General features: G+C 43.7%; 1 protein-coding gene across 1 annotated transcript in view; it reads left to right on the top strand.

Annotated features, from left to right (window-relative positions):
* The first annotated feature begins 55 nt into the window (after positions 1 to 55).
* UBAC2 (UBA domain containing 2) overlaps positions 56 to 17,386 on the top strand; it is a 99,088-nt gene continuing 81,757 nt past the window's right edge. The window contains exons 1-4 of the mRNA XM_077343826.1: positions 56 to 252; positions 8,515 to 8,642; positions 11,485 to 11,604; positions 14,222 to 14,328. Of these exons, the coding sequence (XP_077199941.1) occupies positions 222 to 252; positions 8,515 to 8,642; positions 11,485 to 11,604; positions 14,222 to 14,328 (386 nt within the window). The 5' untranslated portion in view covers positions 56 to 221. The remainder of the gene's footprint in view (positions 253 to 8,514; positions 8,643 to 11,484; positions 11,605 to 14,221; positions 14,329 to 17,386) is intronic.

Below are 17,386 nucleotides of genomic sequence, written 5' to 3'. Positions count from 1 at the left end.
CGGCGGCGGCGATGACTCCAGCAGGGGGCGCTGTCTGGGGCCTCCCGGCCCCGGCCGGCGCTGACCCATCCAGGCCGCCTTAGCGCTGCTGCCGGGGCTCGTCGGCCTCCCTCCGCCGGAGGACGCACCGGAGCCGCGGCGGAGGCTCCCCCCGAGTGGGGAGGGGGGGGAGTGAAGGAAGGCGGGAGGGAGGCCGCTGCGGAGGGGCCCCCTCCGGGACCATGTTCACCAGCACCGGCTCCAGCGGGCTGTGTAAGTACCCCGCCCGCAGCCCTCCACGCCCAGCAGGCGCACGCAGGGAGCTCGAGGGAGGGAGGGAGGGAGGCTGAGGGGGGAGAAGAAGAAGAAGGGGAGCGAGCTCTGCCTTCCCCTTCTGCAGCCAGCCTTGCAAATATTAGGAAGCCGGGCGTGGCGGAGTCACCTCCTCTTCCGCCCCTTCCCACCGTAAAACTAATGTTGGATCCGCGGGCCTGGTGTCGTCGTGACTGACTCAGAAGGAAGGAAGAGTTTGGCGCGGCCGGGTCCTTCCCGTCCCTCCCGCGCATTTGAGGCTGGCGCGTCAAGCATTTGGGGTTCCGTCAGTCAGGAGTGCTTTCCTCTCCCCCCCTCCATTTAAGCTCGCACCGACTACTTCAGTGGCTCCATCCAGCCACCTCATTCTCTGTCGTCCCCTTCTTCTTTTGCCCTCGATCGCTCCCAGCATTAGGCTCTCCTCCAGGGAGTCCTTCCTTCTCATGAGGTGGCCAAAGTATTTGAGTTTCACTCCCAACCCTTGGGGTAAACCAAACCTGGGGCTCCCTACCTGTTTCAGGTGTATAGTTGGTGTTAGAGAAACCTGGGGCTCCCTACTCATAACAGCAGCCTTTCTCAAGTTTATTTTTCTTTTACTGTTGAGAAGCCCCTGAAACATTCTCCAGGGCTTGAGAAACCCCAGAAGTGGCCCAATCGTGCAGAATATGGTTGGGAAGCAGAGCTGTGTACACACCCACCTTTCCAACCCTCTCAGGGCGCATCATTTGGGGGGGGAGGTCAACATGACCACATATGATCATTGTTGTTAGGTGCGAAGTCGCGACCCCACGGACAATGATCCTCCAGGCCTTCCTGTCCTCTACCATTCCACGGAGTCCATTTAAATTTGCACCAACTGCTTCAGTGACTCCATCCAGCCACCTTGTTCTCTGTCGTCCCCTTCTTCTTTTGCCCTCAATCGCTCCCAGCACTAGGGTCTTCTCCAGGGAGTCCTTTGTTCTCATGACATACGATCATATCACCTGATAAATGTTTAACAAAGTTAAAGATATATATTGAAAATTAACCAACTCCCACCCATTTGGGATACCCTTCCAAGAAACCACAGGATTTCATGATACCCTGGTTGAGAAACCCTGCCTTACCTGTATATTATTGGTGTTATCGAAACCTGGGGCTCTTATCCATTGATAATGATGATGACATTAGCCATTCAGTCGTGTCTGACTTTTGGTGATCCTATGGCTCAACTGCTGCCATGTATTTTGATCTTGCATGGCTTCTTTTAGTTGAATAATGCTTTGGCCAGTGACCATTTTGATCATATCTAAACACTGTGTTCTTTGTCGTCCTGGTTTCCTTTTACCACTGACCAATCCTACATAATTGCTCTCTCCATTGAGTAGAATCACGTACTAGTGTTAGCAAAACCTGAGCCTCTCTATTCATTAGAGGTGTTAAATACCTTAGTGGTCCCTGTATTTTCCTCGTTAGATTTGAATGAATTGGACATGACATCATTTCAGTCTGATTCCTATATTTCATGGCCCCTTTCCCCCTGCCCAAATTAAAGTTATGGCCATCCAAAGGAGAGGACTCTAAACTACAATATATATATATATATATATATATATATATATATATATATATATAATACAAAAGTGGATGCAAGAATAAGATGTTGTCAGTGTTTAAACTGCTAGGAAACTCCTATTGATCATTGCTGCAACAGGCCAGGGCCCACTCCACACACATTGGATTATTTATTTATTTATTGCATTTGTATACCGCCCTCTCGTAAAGGCTCATGGCGATTCACATAGAATGTATACATCAAACTCACTGATCATAATGCATAGATGGCAACAATAATTACAGCAATGAACAGAGAAAACCTTCAGTATATAAATAATTTAATAGGTCCATAGATGGTATGATCAGTCACATAGGTTCAGGGAGGTAGCATCAGGGCTCAGTAGCTGTTTTTCTAAGTTTTGGTCGACCTCAACCAAATGCCTGGTGGTGGAGCTCCCTTTTGCAGGCTCTGCAAAACTGTTTTAGCTCAGTCAGGGCCCTAATCTTCTCTAGGAGCTCATTCCACCAGGTGGGGGCCACAACAGAAAAGGCTTTGGCCCTGGTTGAGGTCAAGTGGACTTCCTTGGGGCCAGGGATCACTAGCCGGTTGGAGGTGGCAGAACGTAGAGCTCGTTGAGGGGCACAGGCCTTCAAGTACACTGGCCTTCAAGTACACTGGGCCTGAACAAATATATACCAAAACGAATATATTGTTAAAAAATATTTCTTTTCATATTTCCTTTCCTGCCAGCAGCTATAGTGGAGGCAGCTGTCGAAACAACTTTAAAAAAAAATTGCACATCCAGATTGCCAGTGTCAATCCTGCTGGCCATAAGTGTCACTTGGCTCTGCCTACTTTCCAAAAGCACATGGCAGGCACCAAGAAAGGTGTTGGAAAGTCCCGCGGTGCCCATGGTTGCTGGGCAGGGGGATCCTTGCTAGGTGTGCTCTGAGAGTGCAAAGAGATTGTGGATATGACTTTGGATTCTTTAGCAGTTTGGTTTAATAGTGTGCAGTTTTGAAATCACAACTTAATAACAATCATAGGAAGTGGTCAGTGGGCTGTTAAGTCTAAAAGATCAGCTGCTTCAAATAATAGGCTAAAGGGAGCAATTCCTGTTGGGGGCAGTGAGACTTCTGAGTAAGTAAGCATAGAGGTGTATTACACCATGGTCTGTTTGCCTGTGGAGAAGGTGAGATGGGATAAGGCACGTCTGTCAAATGTTTGCCCTGTGATATACTTTACTATCTACACCAGGGGTAGTCAAACTGCGGCCCTCCAGATGTCCATGGACTACAATTCCCAGAAGCCCCTGCCAGCATTTGCTGGCAGGGGCTTCTGGGAATTGTAGTCAATGGACATCTGGAGGGCCGCAGTTTGACTACCCCTGATCTACACAATCAAATCCCAAAGTCTGAAACTACCTAACTGATCTATCCTGTAGCACAGCCTTTCTCAACTTTTTTACTGTTGAGAAACCCGTGAAAATGTCTTCATGCTTCAAGAAACCATAGAAGTGGTGAGATTGTGCAGAGTATGGTTAGGAAGCATAGCTTTGTACACACCCACCCATGGCCCCTCCCGTTCCTGGTTGAGAAAGCCTGGTGTGCAGTTGTGTAACCACAATTTAATAACAATCATAGGAAATGGTCAGTGGGCTGTTAAGTCTAGAAGATCAACTGCTTCAAATATAGGCTAGAGCAGGGGTCCCCAACCCCCGATCCAGGGACCGGTACCAGTTCGTGGATCAGTCAGTACCGTGCCGCGGCTCCTCCTTGTCCTCCCCGGCTGCTGCCTCAGGGGCTGCCCTGCCACTCTGCCACCGGCTCACCTTTGTTGCTCTCCAGCAGCCGCCGTGACTGGGGCTTCCCCTCGGCGTGGCACTGCGCAGCTGCTGCTGGCGTGAAGTCAGGGGCACTGGCGGGAAAGCAAGTGGAGCAGGGGCTCAGGCGGCGGCAACGTCCCTTGGCAAAAGACTACCCCCCCTGGGCCTCAGTAAAATTGTCAAGCGTTGACCGGTCCCCAGTGATAAAAAGGTTGGGGGCCACTGTGCTAGAGGTAGCGATTCCTGTTGGGGGTGGTGAGACTTACTTCTGAGTAAAGTAAATAAGCGTAGTGTTAAATTATACCAGGTCTGTTTGTCTGTGGAGATGATGAGACAGGATAAGGCAAGGTTGTCAAATGTTTGATATACTTTATTATCTAAAGTACACCTCCCTTAACACTATCAAATCTGGAGGCTGAAACTACCTATTGTGTAGAGAAATCAAGTGATGAATATGTATGTATACGGCAGCTCTAGTCCTCTGCTCTAAAAAAGGCAGTTCTCTCTTCAGAAAAAAAGCAGTCTTAATAAGAACCGCTTTCTGTACTCCACTTTTTCCTACCCAAAGGAATCTGAATCGGCTGTCCTTCCTCTCCCACAATAGACACCCCGTGAGGCTGAGAGAACTCTGAGAGAACTGGGACTGGCCCAAGGTCACCCAGCTGGCTGCGTGTTGAGTGGGGAATCAAACCCGGTTCTCCTGATTAGAGACCACCACTCTTAACCACTATACTCTTATTACTCTCTGAGGCCCACCTACTTCATAGGGTGTCTGTTGTGGGGAGAGGAACGGAAAGGGGTTTGTAAGCTGCTTTGAAACTCCTTTGGGTAGTGAAAAGTGGGTTATAAAAACCAGTTCTTCTCTACATCAAGCTGGTATAAAAAAAATTAAACAGGATTTTATCTGTGTGTGAATGGGAGATGGGGCTTCTGTCACATTTGTTTGTGCATCTGGATGTATTGGGTAAGGGACTAATCTGTCAGTTGACTGTCAAATGGGCTTTGGGGTGTCCATATCTAAAAACAAAATTCTGAGAGTATTGATCACTCAGATGCTCCAGTCATTTAACTATTGCAGTGTATTTACACTGTATTTAGTGTATTTAGTGTATTTAGTGTATTTAGAACCTTGCTTTGAAATAACATATTTGAGGTGTAGACGAGGTTTTTCAGCTAGCAGGAAACTTTAGACTGGTGAAAAAAATTATATATCTGGCAGGCAAGGCCAATCTTTGAACTTTTGAAGAATGCATCATCACTGCTGCAGTACTTCCTGATTTAATAAAGTGTATTGTGAAGCCAAGCAGTTTTTCAAAAGGCTTATACAAGGGCAAGACATTTGAAATCCATTTACATGTTATGTTTCTTTCGGAATGAGGGCCTTCCAGAAAAATTGGCCTGCCTAATATTGTTGGGATCACGATTCACATATTGGCCAGATGAAAATACGTACAATCATTTGGCTTGTTGCACCATAAGGGATAAATTTTGAGGCAGAAATACTATATTGCTACTAATGTTCTTTGGGGCTACTGATCATTTCATTTTTAATATGCATTTATTAACTTTGAAAGAATAAAGTTTTTTCTTGCATAAATCCACTATTGACCTTCTTTCTTGCCAGGGGAAACCTGGAGGAGAAGGCAAGGAATAATGAAAGTGTGGATTAAGGAAGGGAAGGATATTTGGCACTGTTTTCCTGTCATGGTTTAAATTATGATTTGTTAACCATGCAGAAAGGTGGGATAACATAAACGAAATTGGGGGAATAAATTGTTTCTAGCAGCACTGTGCTTCCCATCCCCCACTTAAAGACTAGCCCCAGAATATCTGTGGTCTTAACCCTGAGGAGGAAATGTGTTAGGTGAGTGAGGACTGAGCCCAGCTTGCTTTCATTGCTGAAAATATCTCAAAAGGAGGGTATGTCTCTTTTGATCCAAATTTTCTTTTCTCCCGAGAATTATTGGCAAACACAAACAAAGCGTGTTTTGGCAGTAAAACAGAGGACGGCTGAAAGGATCTCTGTGTGTATATGCATGAGTGTATGTGTCAGCTGGATGTCTCTTGTAGTCCAGTTTAAGATATTTATACTGAGGTCATAAATAGATGTGAAGTAGCTCTCTCTGTTCTGTAAAATGCAAATTTCATGCATGCCGTTCCTATCAGGTCCAGGCATAGGCAGAAAAAGGGTGTAACCCTCCTGCATCCCACATTTTATTTGCTAATAAAAACTGGGTTCCTTGTAGAAGAAGAAGAAGAGTTGGTTCTTATATGCTACTTCTCTCTACCTGAAGGAGTCTCAAAGTGGCTTACAGTCACCTTCCCTTTCCTCTCCCTACAACAGACCCCCTGTGAGGTAGGTGAGGCCTAGAGAGCCCTGCTATTACTACTTGGTCAGAACAGCTTTATCCGTGCTGTGGCGAGCCCAAGGTCACCCGGCTGGCTGCACATGGGGAAATGTGGAATCAAACCCAGCTTGCCAGATTAGAAGTCTGCACTCCTAACCACTACACCAAAATGGCTCTCATACCGATATTAGCATTTTAAAATAAAGAAGACATGCTCTTTAGCCAAATTGAGTACTAGTTGAATTTCTCTTACTTCATCCCTGCCTTTTTCCTCAATAGGAACCCAAAGTGGCTTATGCCACACCATTCCCCTTCCCTCTGTTTTATCCTCACAACAACTTTGTCAGGTAGGTTTGATTGAGAGAGATTGACTTCCCCAATGTGGATTCGAATCTAGGTCTTCCAGATCCCGGTCTGACATTCTAACCACTATACCATGCTGGTGATTAAGCCTTTTCGCAGAGTGCTGATGTGAATTGGGGCTGAGGGCATGCACAGTTTGCCTTGTCAAAAATGTCAGTCCCATATCTCCATTTGTCTGCAAAAAGCAAACTGCGTTTTTGTCTTGGACCCTCCTTGCACTGTGGAATCGTTGTGTCAAATGCACCCTCCTGTACATGAGTTCCAGAGTTAGATTTTAAAAATATACGTGTCTTATCCACATAGTTTGAAAGCCTTGTAGTTCGTGCCACAGAACGCTTGAATTTTTACACCCATTCAGAAAAATAATTTTTGGGTATTTATTGTTATGCTCTTAAACTGGCATGTCTTCACGTTTACCTTTTTTCCCTGCATCACAAGAAAACATATTGTTTGTGCTGAGGGTTTTGCAGACAGCTATATTTTCCCCTGTGGGTGACTGTCACATTTATATGTTGGTTGTGGCTCTGGATTTTCTACTTCGTGATGAAAGTAAAAATAACCAGATGCTCACTTCCTGTACGTTAAAGTTTGAAATGCCCAAAATAAACCCTAATAATTGAAAACTGGTAAACTCTTAGAGTCTCTATATTGCACAGCAAAGCAGGACTCTGACGCTGATTAAAATATTTTCTTACATATACATAAATGGGATGCAAATATTCTGATTTGGAATATATATCCCCTAGAACCAAAAGTGAGCTAGACAGTTATTTCGAAGAATGAGAAATACACTTGCTTAGTAATATGATTTCATGTATTCCAGAGGGCCTGTAAATCACAGCGATTCCACCAGGCCTATGGGTGAGGCCAGAAGAATAATATCTGAGTCTCCCTGCCAAAATCCACCCACAGTTGGACAATCCCGACAAGTTCTGTGCAACCCTCATAGGGACAAATTTTTAAATGAGGTGGTTTTTATTATTTTATTGGTGCAAAAATGTTGCATTATGACAGTTTAAAATTATGTGGTGAACTGACCTGAGATCACCAGGAAAGGATGGTATAGAAATAAAACATTCATTCATTCATTCATTCATTCTTTCCTCAGAGCTAAGGTAGGTATTCAGAAATGGTTCATGGTGAACCATGATTCAAATGTTTCCACTGACCATTTCACCAGTGTCCATTGACAAACTCCTGTTGTGGTTTTTACTCTGCATTATATATACCTTAACAAATAGAGTAATGAATATAAGAATGACAATCTGCACCAGGGGTGGCCAAACTGCTGGCAGGTGCTCATGGGAATTGTAGTCTATGGACATTTGGAGACTCATAGTTTGGCCACCCCTGTATACGTTGATGTATATATATATATATATATATATATATATATATATATGATATATATTGATGTATTTTATCTCACCCTTCCTCCGAGAGCTTGAGGTCACTTGTCCTTGTCCTCACATCAGACTTGTGAGGTGGATTAGGATGAGAGTGGTTGGTGCAAGATCAATCAATGCTCATCACGAGTAGAGATTTGAATTTAGGTCTCCTCAATCCTAGTCCAACAATTATCCATGGAAACATACTTTAACTAGCAAGAAAGCCCATTGCAACCAGGATTGCAATGGGCGCTAGGACCCAGGGGACATTGGCAGGCGCAGATCTCTCTCTTGCAGCAGGAGTTATAGCAGGTAATCAGGGCTCGTTTTTGGTTTGGCAGGGCTCTCTGTGTCTCTGTGCCTCTCTCTCAGGCATCTGAGAGCATCCAGGGAAGGAGGGTGGGAGCTGTAGGGGCAGGGCCCTGTAGGGGCAGTGCCAATCAGGGTGTGGCCCTATTCCAACTGAGACACCCCAGACTCCTTCCACCCCCCAGGCTGTTTCACAGATATTAAGAGGAACAATGGATAAGGATGTATAAACTGTATTGTTTTGTGAATAAAATTCCCCAAGGACCTAAAATGCACATTCTAAAGTCTTCAAATATATTCGCTACTCAGAATCTCCATGTGAATTGGAACCTCGTCCAGAATGTGGTTAAAATAAAATTGAATTAAAAGTAATATTACGAAACCATGCCCATTTTAACTTTCATTTTTGCAGCTGAAACTTCATGGTATACCTTTGCTTTTTTTCTTTTAAAGATAAGGCTCCTCTGTCCAAGGGCCTCTTGATAGTACCAAGTGCCCTGTCACTTCTGCTGGCTCTGCTTTTTCAACATTATCAAAAGTTCTTCGCATATAATCTACAAGCAGTGAAAGAAGAATTTCAGGTAAGCAGTAATACATTTATGAGTTCATAGATAGAAGATAGGAGTATGATAATTTACAGTGTAAATGTATTGGTTGTTTTTCCTTTATTTGTCTGAGAATGAGGATTTCTCATATAGCCGTTAATCTCATAGTGACCTCAGATGGTCATTTCTGCAGGTTCCATTTTGTTTGTTTATATTTCAACTTTCCTGAGGCCTCAAGGCAGCTTGCAATACATAATTAAAAACAAACAGTAACAATGCAACTCCAGTTCACCCCTAACCTAATGAAATGCCTATAATGTTCACTCCATTAAATGCTCTGACCTTATAGCATTCCCTGAAAGTTTCCAAAGATGGCACCTGCATGCTTGGGAGGCTTTTTCCATATGGGGGGAGTGGTCTACTTTTAGTGAGGGGAACTCCAAGAAGCTGGCAGATGATCTGATAGAATTTAATAGAAGAACTGTTTGGGAGCTTTTACTTTTTATCCCTTTGTCAGTGGAAGTAGGATGGTGACCACTTTGGTGGTCAACCTCCCACTTTTGCCCTTGGTCTCCCATCATCTCTCATTGGGGCAGCTGGATAAAAATGGGGGAATTGATACAGCTGACATCACTGTGCCATAGGACACTAGAGGATTTCCCTGAAACTCATCTTTTTACCATAGGGTTTCTGGGAGATCCTAGAGCAGGGGTAGTCAAACTGGGGTCCTCCAGATGTCCCTGGACTACAATTCCTCATGGGAATTGTAGACCATGGACACCTGGAGGGCCACAGTTTGACTACCCCTGTCCTGGAGTATCCTGTGGTACTGTGACATCACTTCTGGTTGCACATCTGGAACTCATACGGTTGCATCAAGGATGCCACTTGAGTAAGTCTCTGCTTCTCCTCAGCTCCTGGGTGAATAGAATGCAAAACTGATATGGGAAGATGTGAGAGAGGCCAGGAACAGCTGGGAGACAGAGAGGGTTGAACATTGCCTGAAACAGAAATTTGTTAAAATGATTCTGCCTGCCTCACCATGATAGGGGTAAATTTTAGACTTATGGAAGGAGATTTTGTTTTTTTTACAGTTTTATTTTCCTTTGGTGAATAGCAGTTAGTCAAGTTTTATTCAGTGATATGTGTTTTTTGTAATGTGACTGCAAATACAAGTAAAGGTTTTCTTTTGTTAGAAGTGAGGTTATAAATACCGAGCTTAGCCTATGCTTACCACGGCAGGGAAATAATGTTTTTGATATGATTTACTTTAATAAAATTTTCAAGGGTTTGTGTGTGTGAGAGAGAGACAGAGAGAGATTTAGAATCAATGTTCAGTTCTTTGTTTGAAGGAAACCTCTTCATAGGAAAAAAAAATGTGGCCCTTACATAGCATAAATAACTACACTTCCTTGAGCATCTAGAAAACAGTAGCACCTAAGCATGATGGATACAGCAGCCAAAAATGTTTGTGCTCATCTTGCCTTTTTGACAGATGTTCAAGCTTGAATTAGTATCAGTACAAGGTATACCACTACCGTGTCAGTACATAACTCATTCCAAGTTGTGTCGTATCAACATCCAGTAGTTTTCAGCCTTGTGTCCTCATTATACAATTCGGTCCAGAACTTGAAGGGTTCATCCTTCAGCCATCTCATTTGCTGGTCCACCATGGTTGCCACCTAGAGAACCAGTGCGATGTAGTGGTTAAGAGCGGCAGACTCGAATCTGTAGAGGCAGGTTTGATTTTCCCACTTTTTCACATGAAGCCAGTCACAAGTCTCTCAGAATTCTTTCAGCTCCACCTACCTGTTGTGGGAAGAGGAAGGGAAATCAATCATCACTCACTTTGAGACTCCTTAAGGTAGAAAAAAAGCAGGTATAAAAACCTACAGCTCCCAGCAGCTCCCGGGGCCGAGAGAAGGCCGGCTCCCGCCCCCCCCCACCCTCCCCGAAGACGAAATAGGCCTTCTCTCGGCCCCCCACCCTCCCCGAAGATGAAATAGGCCTTCTCTCGGCCCCCCACCCTCCCCCAAGACGAAATAGGCGAGGCAGCTCCCGGGGCCGAGAGAAGGCCTGCTCTGCCCCCCCTCCCAGAAGACGAAAGAAGGCGGCGCGGGCCCCCCCCCCCACCGGCGGCTCTCTGGAGCCTTCTTCCGGCTGCTGAAGAGGTGCGGCGAGGCTGCCCCAGCGGCCGGGAGAGGGCAGCGTGGGCCCCCAGAGGACTCACCGCATCGGCTGGCAGTCCAGTCTATGCGGTGATTCCGTGGCCGGGCGAAGCAGCCAATGGGGAGCCGCGCTTTGGCCCGGGATGGCTCCTGATTGGCCCCTCCGAGTTTTTATCCCGGACAGGGCCCGCCCTAACTCCTCCCAGACAGCCCTTACTCTTTTATTCAGTCCGCGGCACAACACGCCGCGGGGCTGTTTAAAGATGTTAAACTGACAACATGGGCTTGCATCCAGTGGAGCACATTTGGGGGAGTATTTTGGGCTGCTAGTGTGTTTGGGGTGGTGAGTGGGTTGTTCTCCAAGGGCTGAAATCCTTTCATCCATAGAAACTCTTTGGTGGGTCCAAGCTATTACTTACCTAAATTATTCCCTGCAGATGTGTATCTGAACAGTGTTATGCTAATTCACCAGTGTTCAATTAGAGACATGTTGGAAAGCTATTAAAAATGTGTTATTGTAACTACCTTATCGTTGTGTAGCTTCCAGAAAAAACAATTTGTATTTGAGAAATTTTGTTAGAGAACTGTATTTTCTGCAACTCACATGTTTTATTGTAAGCTATAAGTTGTAGCCCAAACGCCATCACTTTAAGTCTTTTCAAGGCATGTGGAAGTAAACTGTAAACACATCTGTCTTTTTAATCTTCTAGGTCTGGAGGCTTGTCTGTGGGAGAACAGTATGTCTTGATCTGAAAGACACGTTCTGCAGCAGCTTGCTGATTTATAACTTTAGGATATTTGAAAGGAGGTATGGCAGCAGAAAATTTTCAGTAAGTTCTATTTCTGTTTCCTTTCATGTTTGTGTGGGAATTAATTTGAATATCCCCTCATGTTTCATGGGTAAGATATTTAAGTTCCTCGTGGTTATCATACCAATAGCAGTTCCTTCATTCCTAGTGCAAATTGAACACTCTTGTAACTTCCCTTTAGGTCTGCTTTAGGAGTTTGTTCTTTCCTCTCATTGGTAAATAATGTCTCTGTGAACCTAACAAAGCTTTCGATTCTCCATGGTAAGTGGATCTAGGCCACAGAACTTAGATTTAGAGAAGCAACTGCATTTGTTTTGAAACTGGTTTGCATATGGCAGTGGAAAGTGCCAGGAAATCAAAGCCAATTTATGGCCTGCTTCAAGGCGAGAGATGTTCAGAGGTGCTTTACCCTTGCCTGCCTCTGTGTAATGACCCTGGACTTCTTTGGTGGTCTTCCATCCAAATGCTAATCGGTGGATAGTTGTTGTTAAGTACTTATCACCTAATAGAAAAAAAGGAGAATTTTATTTTGAAACTGCTAGAGTTCTTTTGGGATCCCTGTCAAAAAGTAAAAAGGTAACTAAGGAATATAAGTCTCAGTGAGCTTGAAAACACTGAGATTCTTCTGAAATTAGCATACAAAGGATATGTGCTAACATGTCAGTCTTACCTAAGGGATGGGCAAATTTGTTCTGAATAAGGTAAACCTAAGAACCACCCATCTTAACTTCTCAGGAATTAACATTTAGTCTGGCCAGAATGACCACTCTTAAAAGGGTTTGGGAAGACAACAGATAGGTGTAAGAGGAAGGAGATTGTGGAGGCGGAATACCAAAAAAATTGGGATGAAAGATGTGGCATGCTCTAAAGGCAGAGCTTTAATGATTGATTGAATTTACACAATTTCTCATCCAAGCAGATGCTGCATTCATGTGCAGGACCTGGGTAGTGTCCAGGTTAACATCAAGAGTCAACAGCCTTAAACCACATTAACCTTTAAGAGTCTTCTTATAGTGCCAGGTAGCCCTTGATGCTCAATTATGACTTGATGAACAGTCTAAATCAGGCTTTCTCAACCAGAGTTTCATTAAACCCTGGGGTTTTTTTAAGACCCTGGAAGGGTTTCCTGAATGGGAAGAAGTTAATCAATTATTTATATATATATTTAAAGGTTTTAAGGTTAAACATTTATCAAGTGATATGACCATATATGGTCATGTTGACCTCCCCTCCAAAGGGCCAATTATGGTCTGGAGGGATGGGAAGGGGAGAGCCGCCGGGTGGGCATGTACACAGCTAAGCTTCCCAACCGTATTCTGCACAATCACTCCACTTCTGGGGTTTCTCGTTGGTAAAAATGTTGAAAAAGGCTGGTCTAAATGTTTGTAACTCAGCCCTTGCTTCAAGGGAAAGTTGGGCCAAAAATACAAAAGAAGATGGTCAATGTTTTCATTTATTGAGAAATTGTTATGGCTATTCCATAAAAGATAATGAGAATTACAACTTGAATAGCACTTGGAACATAGTTCCCACCTCCATTCTGGAACATTTTTAATTTGCTGTTGGCACAGGTTTTTGCTTTTCTCCTTATCAATTACTGATCCAGGGTACATTGTCTTCCAGGTCTGTATAATTGTTATAATTTGCAATTATAATGCCTTTCCAGAGAATATGTGGGGGAAATGTCATTTATTTATAACATTATACAGATTTAGGAAACCCTTATGCACACAAATGAAAAATTTAAAAAAAAGATTTATTTTAAAAAATCCGAAGTATAAGGAACTTCTTTAATTTTCCGTGCCCTTTGTATATATTGTTGATTTAAGTACATTGTCTGTCTAATGTGGTCACTTGGTTTATAAGCAAAGATGAAAGTTAGCAAACAAAATGGCTGCAGAGAACTTACGTCTTTTCTTTAGATATCATGTTTATTCAGAAGGCTGCCACATTGGTTGGAGGTGTATGTACATAGTGTGTTTTATTTTGAGGTTACCTGTAATTCTCCGATATTTGAAAGAATGGAAATCATTTAGGAACCTGAATTGATTAATGTAGCCAGTTCTGCTTGAAAGTGCAGTATAGTGTATTATGAAGACATTGTAAAACTGTAATTAGTTCTGTACTGTGTGACTTGTACTCCTTAATCCTTCGGAAGTATACCTGGTGTTTCTCCACAGGGATCCTGGCTCTTCTAATTTGGTCCCTTAGGTGCAGTTTTTTTTTAAAGGAGAATTTTCATTAGTATATTTAGAATGTTAGTAGTCTGAAAGTTTGTTCTGCTGATGTGGCAGTGTCTCTTAATTTTGCCAGTGTTAGAAGTTAAGCATCAGATCCTGACTCATTAAGTTTAGAAAGGATATTTTGTGGGGTTATGATATTTGTCTCTGGATTATGAGCCCTTTGAACACCCTCTGTTATTTCCAAAAGCATCTTTATGCCTTGAAAAAGTCTTTCAAAAGTTATATGTGTCCCCAGTTCCTAGTGAAATATGTCCCACCCTAAGCAGAATTACACCTTTCTAAGGCCAAGGAGGTAAAAGGGAAAAGAATCGCTCTGCTTAAGATGGCACAGTAAGTGGCTGAATCTGTATTAAAGTTGTTCTTGAAAAATGACCTCTTCCTTTACTGTTTTTCAGTCTTTTCTGCTAGGTTCCTGGATGCTGTCAGTATTGTTTGATCTCCTCCTTGTTGAAGCTGTTGAATACTCTTTCGACATCTCCATCAACAGCTTGCCCTCAGGATTGTAAGTAGCTGTTAAAGAACTTCTTGAACGCTGGGTATCTTACAGTGGAATCCCACTCCAGTGTAAGGCTGTTGATTTCAATTGACTTAGATGGGCATAGGATTGCACAGCTTTTAAGAAATGCATCTTTTTAGATGCAAATAATCCTCATTACCATTTTACTGAGTAGCCTTTATTGTGTTGTGCCACCAAGATTCTTGTACAATTATCCTTTATTGTTTGTTCCTTCTTTTTATACAGATACTGACTGCTTGTGTAGAATCTGTTCATTTTTTAATTTTTCTGCAACAGGGAAAATAGATAAATCATTTTGTTTTTAAAAAAGAAAGAAACTATTGCTTCAGGCACATGTAGTACATTTATTTTATTCCATGCTGATTTAAATCCTTACATATTAAAATACTGAAATTAGACAGCAAGTCTAATCAGGTCAATAGTGGAACTTAATCCCAGAATGTTGTTCTTAGCATTGTGTCCTTGAAGTGTTTACCAGGGCAAATTTTCCAAAGTTGTAACATAATAGAATAACAGAATTGTGTCCTGAAAATAATATGTAGGGGAGCTGAATGAATCCAAAGCTTTGGAATTCTTCCACAGTTCTGACTGGGCCTCCACATAAGAGAGAACTTGAACCAGAGTCTCATCAGCGGGCCTCAAAGTTTTCAAAGGTCTGAATGAGAGAAGGAGTTTCCTGAGATATTAGGGATCCAGGGTGTTCAGAGTTACAGTTCCATGTAATATATTAAAAGTTCAGTATAAACACTGTGGCCATTGGATTCAGTGGACAGTGTCTAACCCTGTCTATGATTGAACTGTAAAGCAGCTTGTTTTTGACAGATACCACATGGGTGAAAAAGGCCATGCCAGTGCTTGTATGGATGTACAATCACATGATGTCAGCACCGGTACGGTCCTCTCCCAGCCTTGGCCTGCTTTAGGCCCTCTATTGCCCCGCAGGAAGGGATCGCAGGTAATTCTGCATTCCTTCTCCCCCTGTGGCCTATGGAGTCCCAGCAGGGCCAAAAAATGCCCCATTCAGCTCTTCAGTGTTTTGTGATGCTGTGGGCCATTTTTAACATTTGCATTGGGCCATTTTTAACATTTGCATGGAGGTAGGATTGCATGCAAATAACCCACCCAGATGGTGGAACCTTTCTGCCCCAGCTGCATCATGGGGGCGCAGAAATCTGGGGCGGACAGGGTCTGCCGCTGAAATCAGTCACCAGTGGCGGCCTGCAGTGGTCCTGCAGGCACTGGATCAGTATTTGAGATTTTTTGCTTTTGAACTATCAAGCTTGTTGTGTGATGCTGTGTCATAACTGGGGTTGCCAGCTGTGGCTTGGGAAATACGTGGAGATTTTGGGGGTGGAGTCTGAGAGAGGTGTTTCAAGAGGGAAGGGATCTCAACAGAGTATAATGCCATAGAGTCTACCCTATAAAGGACCCATTTTCTCCAGGGCAACAGTGCCACAAACAGTCATATAAAGTGCACAAAGTTATGGAAAGGGGGTTACAGTCATTTTTGTATCATACCCTGAATCAGCAGCTTTCCCAGTTAAAGTTAAACTTTATGAGAGTTTGGTGTAGCACTATGACAAAAGTGATTTGTTTGCCTGTTTGTGTCACAAAATTGTGTCAGTGGTCCTAAGGAATGGCATGGGGAGCTGGAGGAGAGAATAGACAAAAATGCCCATTCCTTTTTCCACTAGTGAAATTGTCTTGCATCAGCAAAACACACCTTTAATAACCACATCAATTTATGAGCCAAATTTCTTATTTTTGATTCTCAGAAAGTGATATTTTTGGAGCTTGCTAGATCCTTGGATGTACTGAAGGGCTTAGGTAGAGGTTTACATCCTTAACATTTCCATATTAATACTCTCTAAGCCATTTCAAAGGTTGACTCAGCCTTCCATCCTTCCGAGGTCGGTAAAACGAGTACTCAGCTTGCTGGGGGGTAAACAGTAATGACTGGGGAAGGCACTGGCAAACCACCCCGTATTGAGTCTGCCATGAAAACGCTAGAGGGCGTCACCCCAAGGGTCAGACATGACTCGGTGCTTGCACAGGGGATACCTTTACCTTTACCTTAAGCCATTTCACATTGAATTTTACAGGTAGGGGATGTACAGGTTTGCCTCAATGTTTGCAGTATCCCATCCAGCCATGCTCCGGCGGGGACTCGGAGGGACCAATCGGCAGGCGCTTTGCGCCTGCCGATTGGTCTCTACAGTAGTCTGTCCAGAGGAAGGGGCCAATCGGCACAACATGTGGTTTGTATTTTTAAATGCTTTCTCAGAAGAGCCAGAAGATACCACCCTTTCACAAGGTGATACCCATCAGGAGCAAGCAAGGAGAGGAAGTAAAGAGGCTGATGAAACCGAGCATACAAATACGTTTGCAAAACATTGTGCTAGTTCTCAAGGTTACCTCTCGCCATCTTCGCTGGGTCACCTGCTTGTTTGGTAAGGGCTAGAGGAAGAACACTGACTGGAAGTGATCCACAGGCTTAAAGGGTACAATCAATGCTGCTGCCTTGCAATGGGAAGCAACTTCCATGGGGCTTGTGCACTTTAAATAATGAAACAAGTAACTCCCCAGATCAAACGCCATGGAACAGTGAATTCAGAATGAAGGTTGCTTTTACATGAAGGTTATGAAGAAGAAGAGTTGGTTTTTATACCCTGCTTTTCACTACCCAAAGGAGTCTCAAAAGGCCTTACAATCACCTTCCCTTCCTCTCCCCAGAACAGATGCCCTGTGAGATAGGTGGGGTGGAGAGAGCTCTAACAGAACTGCACTGGGAGAACAGTCCTAAGAAAACTGTAACTGAGGCAAAGTCAGCCAGTTGGCTGCATGCGGAGGAGTGGGGAATCAGACCCAGTTTCCAGATTAGAGGCTGCTGCTCTTAACCAATACACCACACTGGTTCACCTGTTATGACTGGCTATTTCTTCTTCCCATAACTCATGGAAGGAAATGATTTTGCTCATTCAAACCTCAGTTCTCATAGAATCATAGAGTTGGAAGGGGCCATACAGGCTATCTAGTCCAACCC

Source organism: Paroedura picta, chromosome 6, assembly GCF_049243985.1.
Source record: "Paroedura picta isolate Pp20150507F chromosome 6, Ppicta_v3.0, whole genome shotgun sequence".
NCBI lineage: Eukaryota > Metazoa > Chordata > Lepidosauria > Squamata > Gekkonidae > Paroedura > Paroedura picta.
The sequence above is the reverse complement of the archived record's forward strand: the minus strand, read 5'-3'. Positions and strand labels throughout refer to the sequence as shown.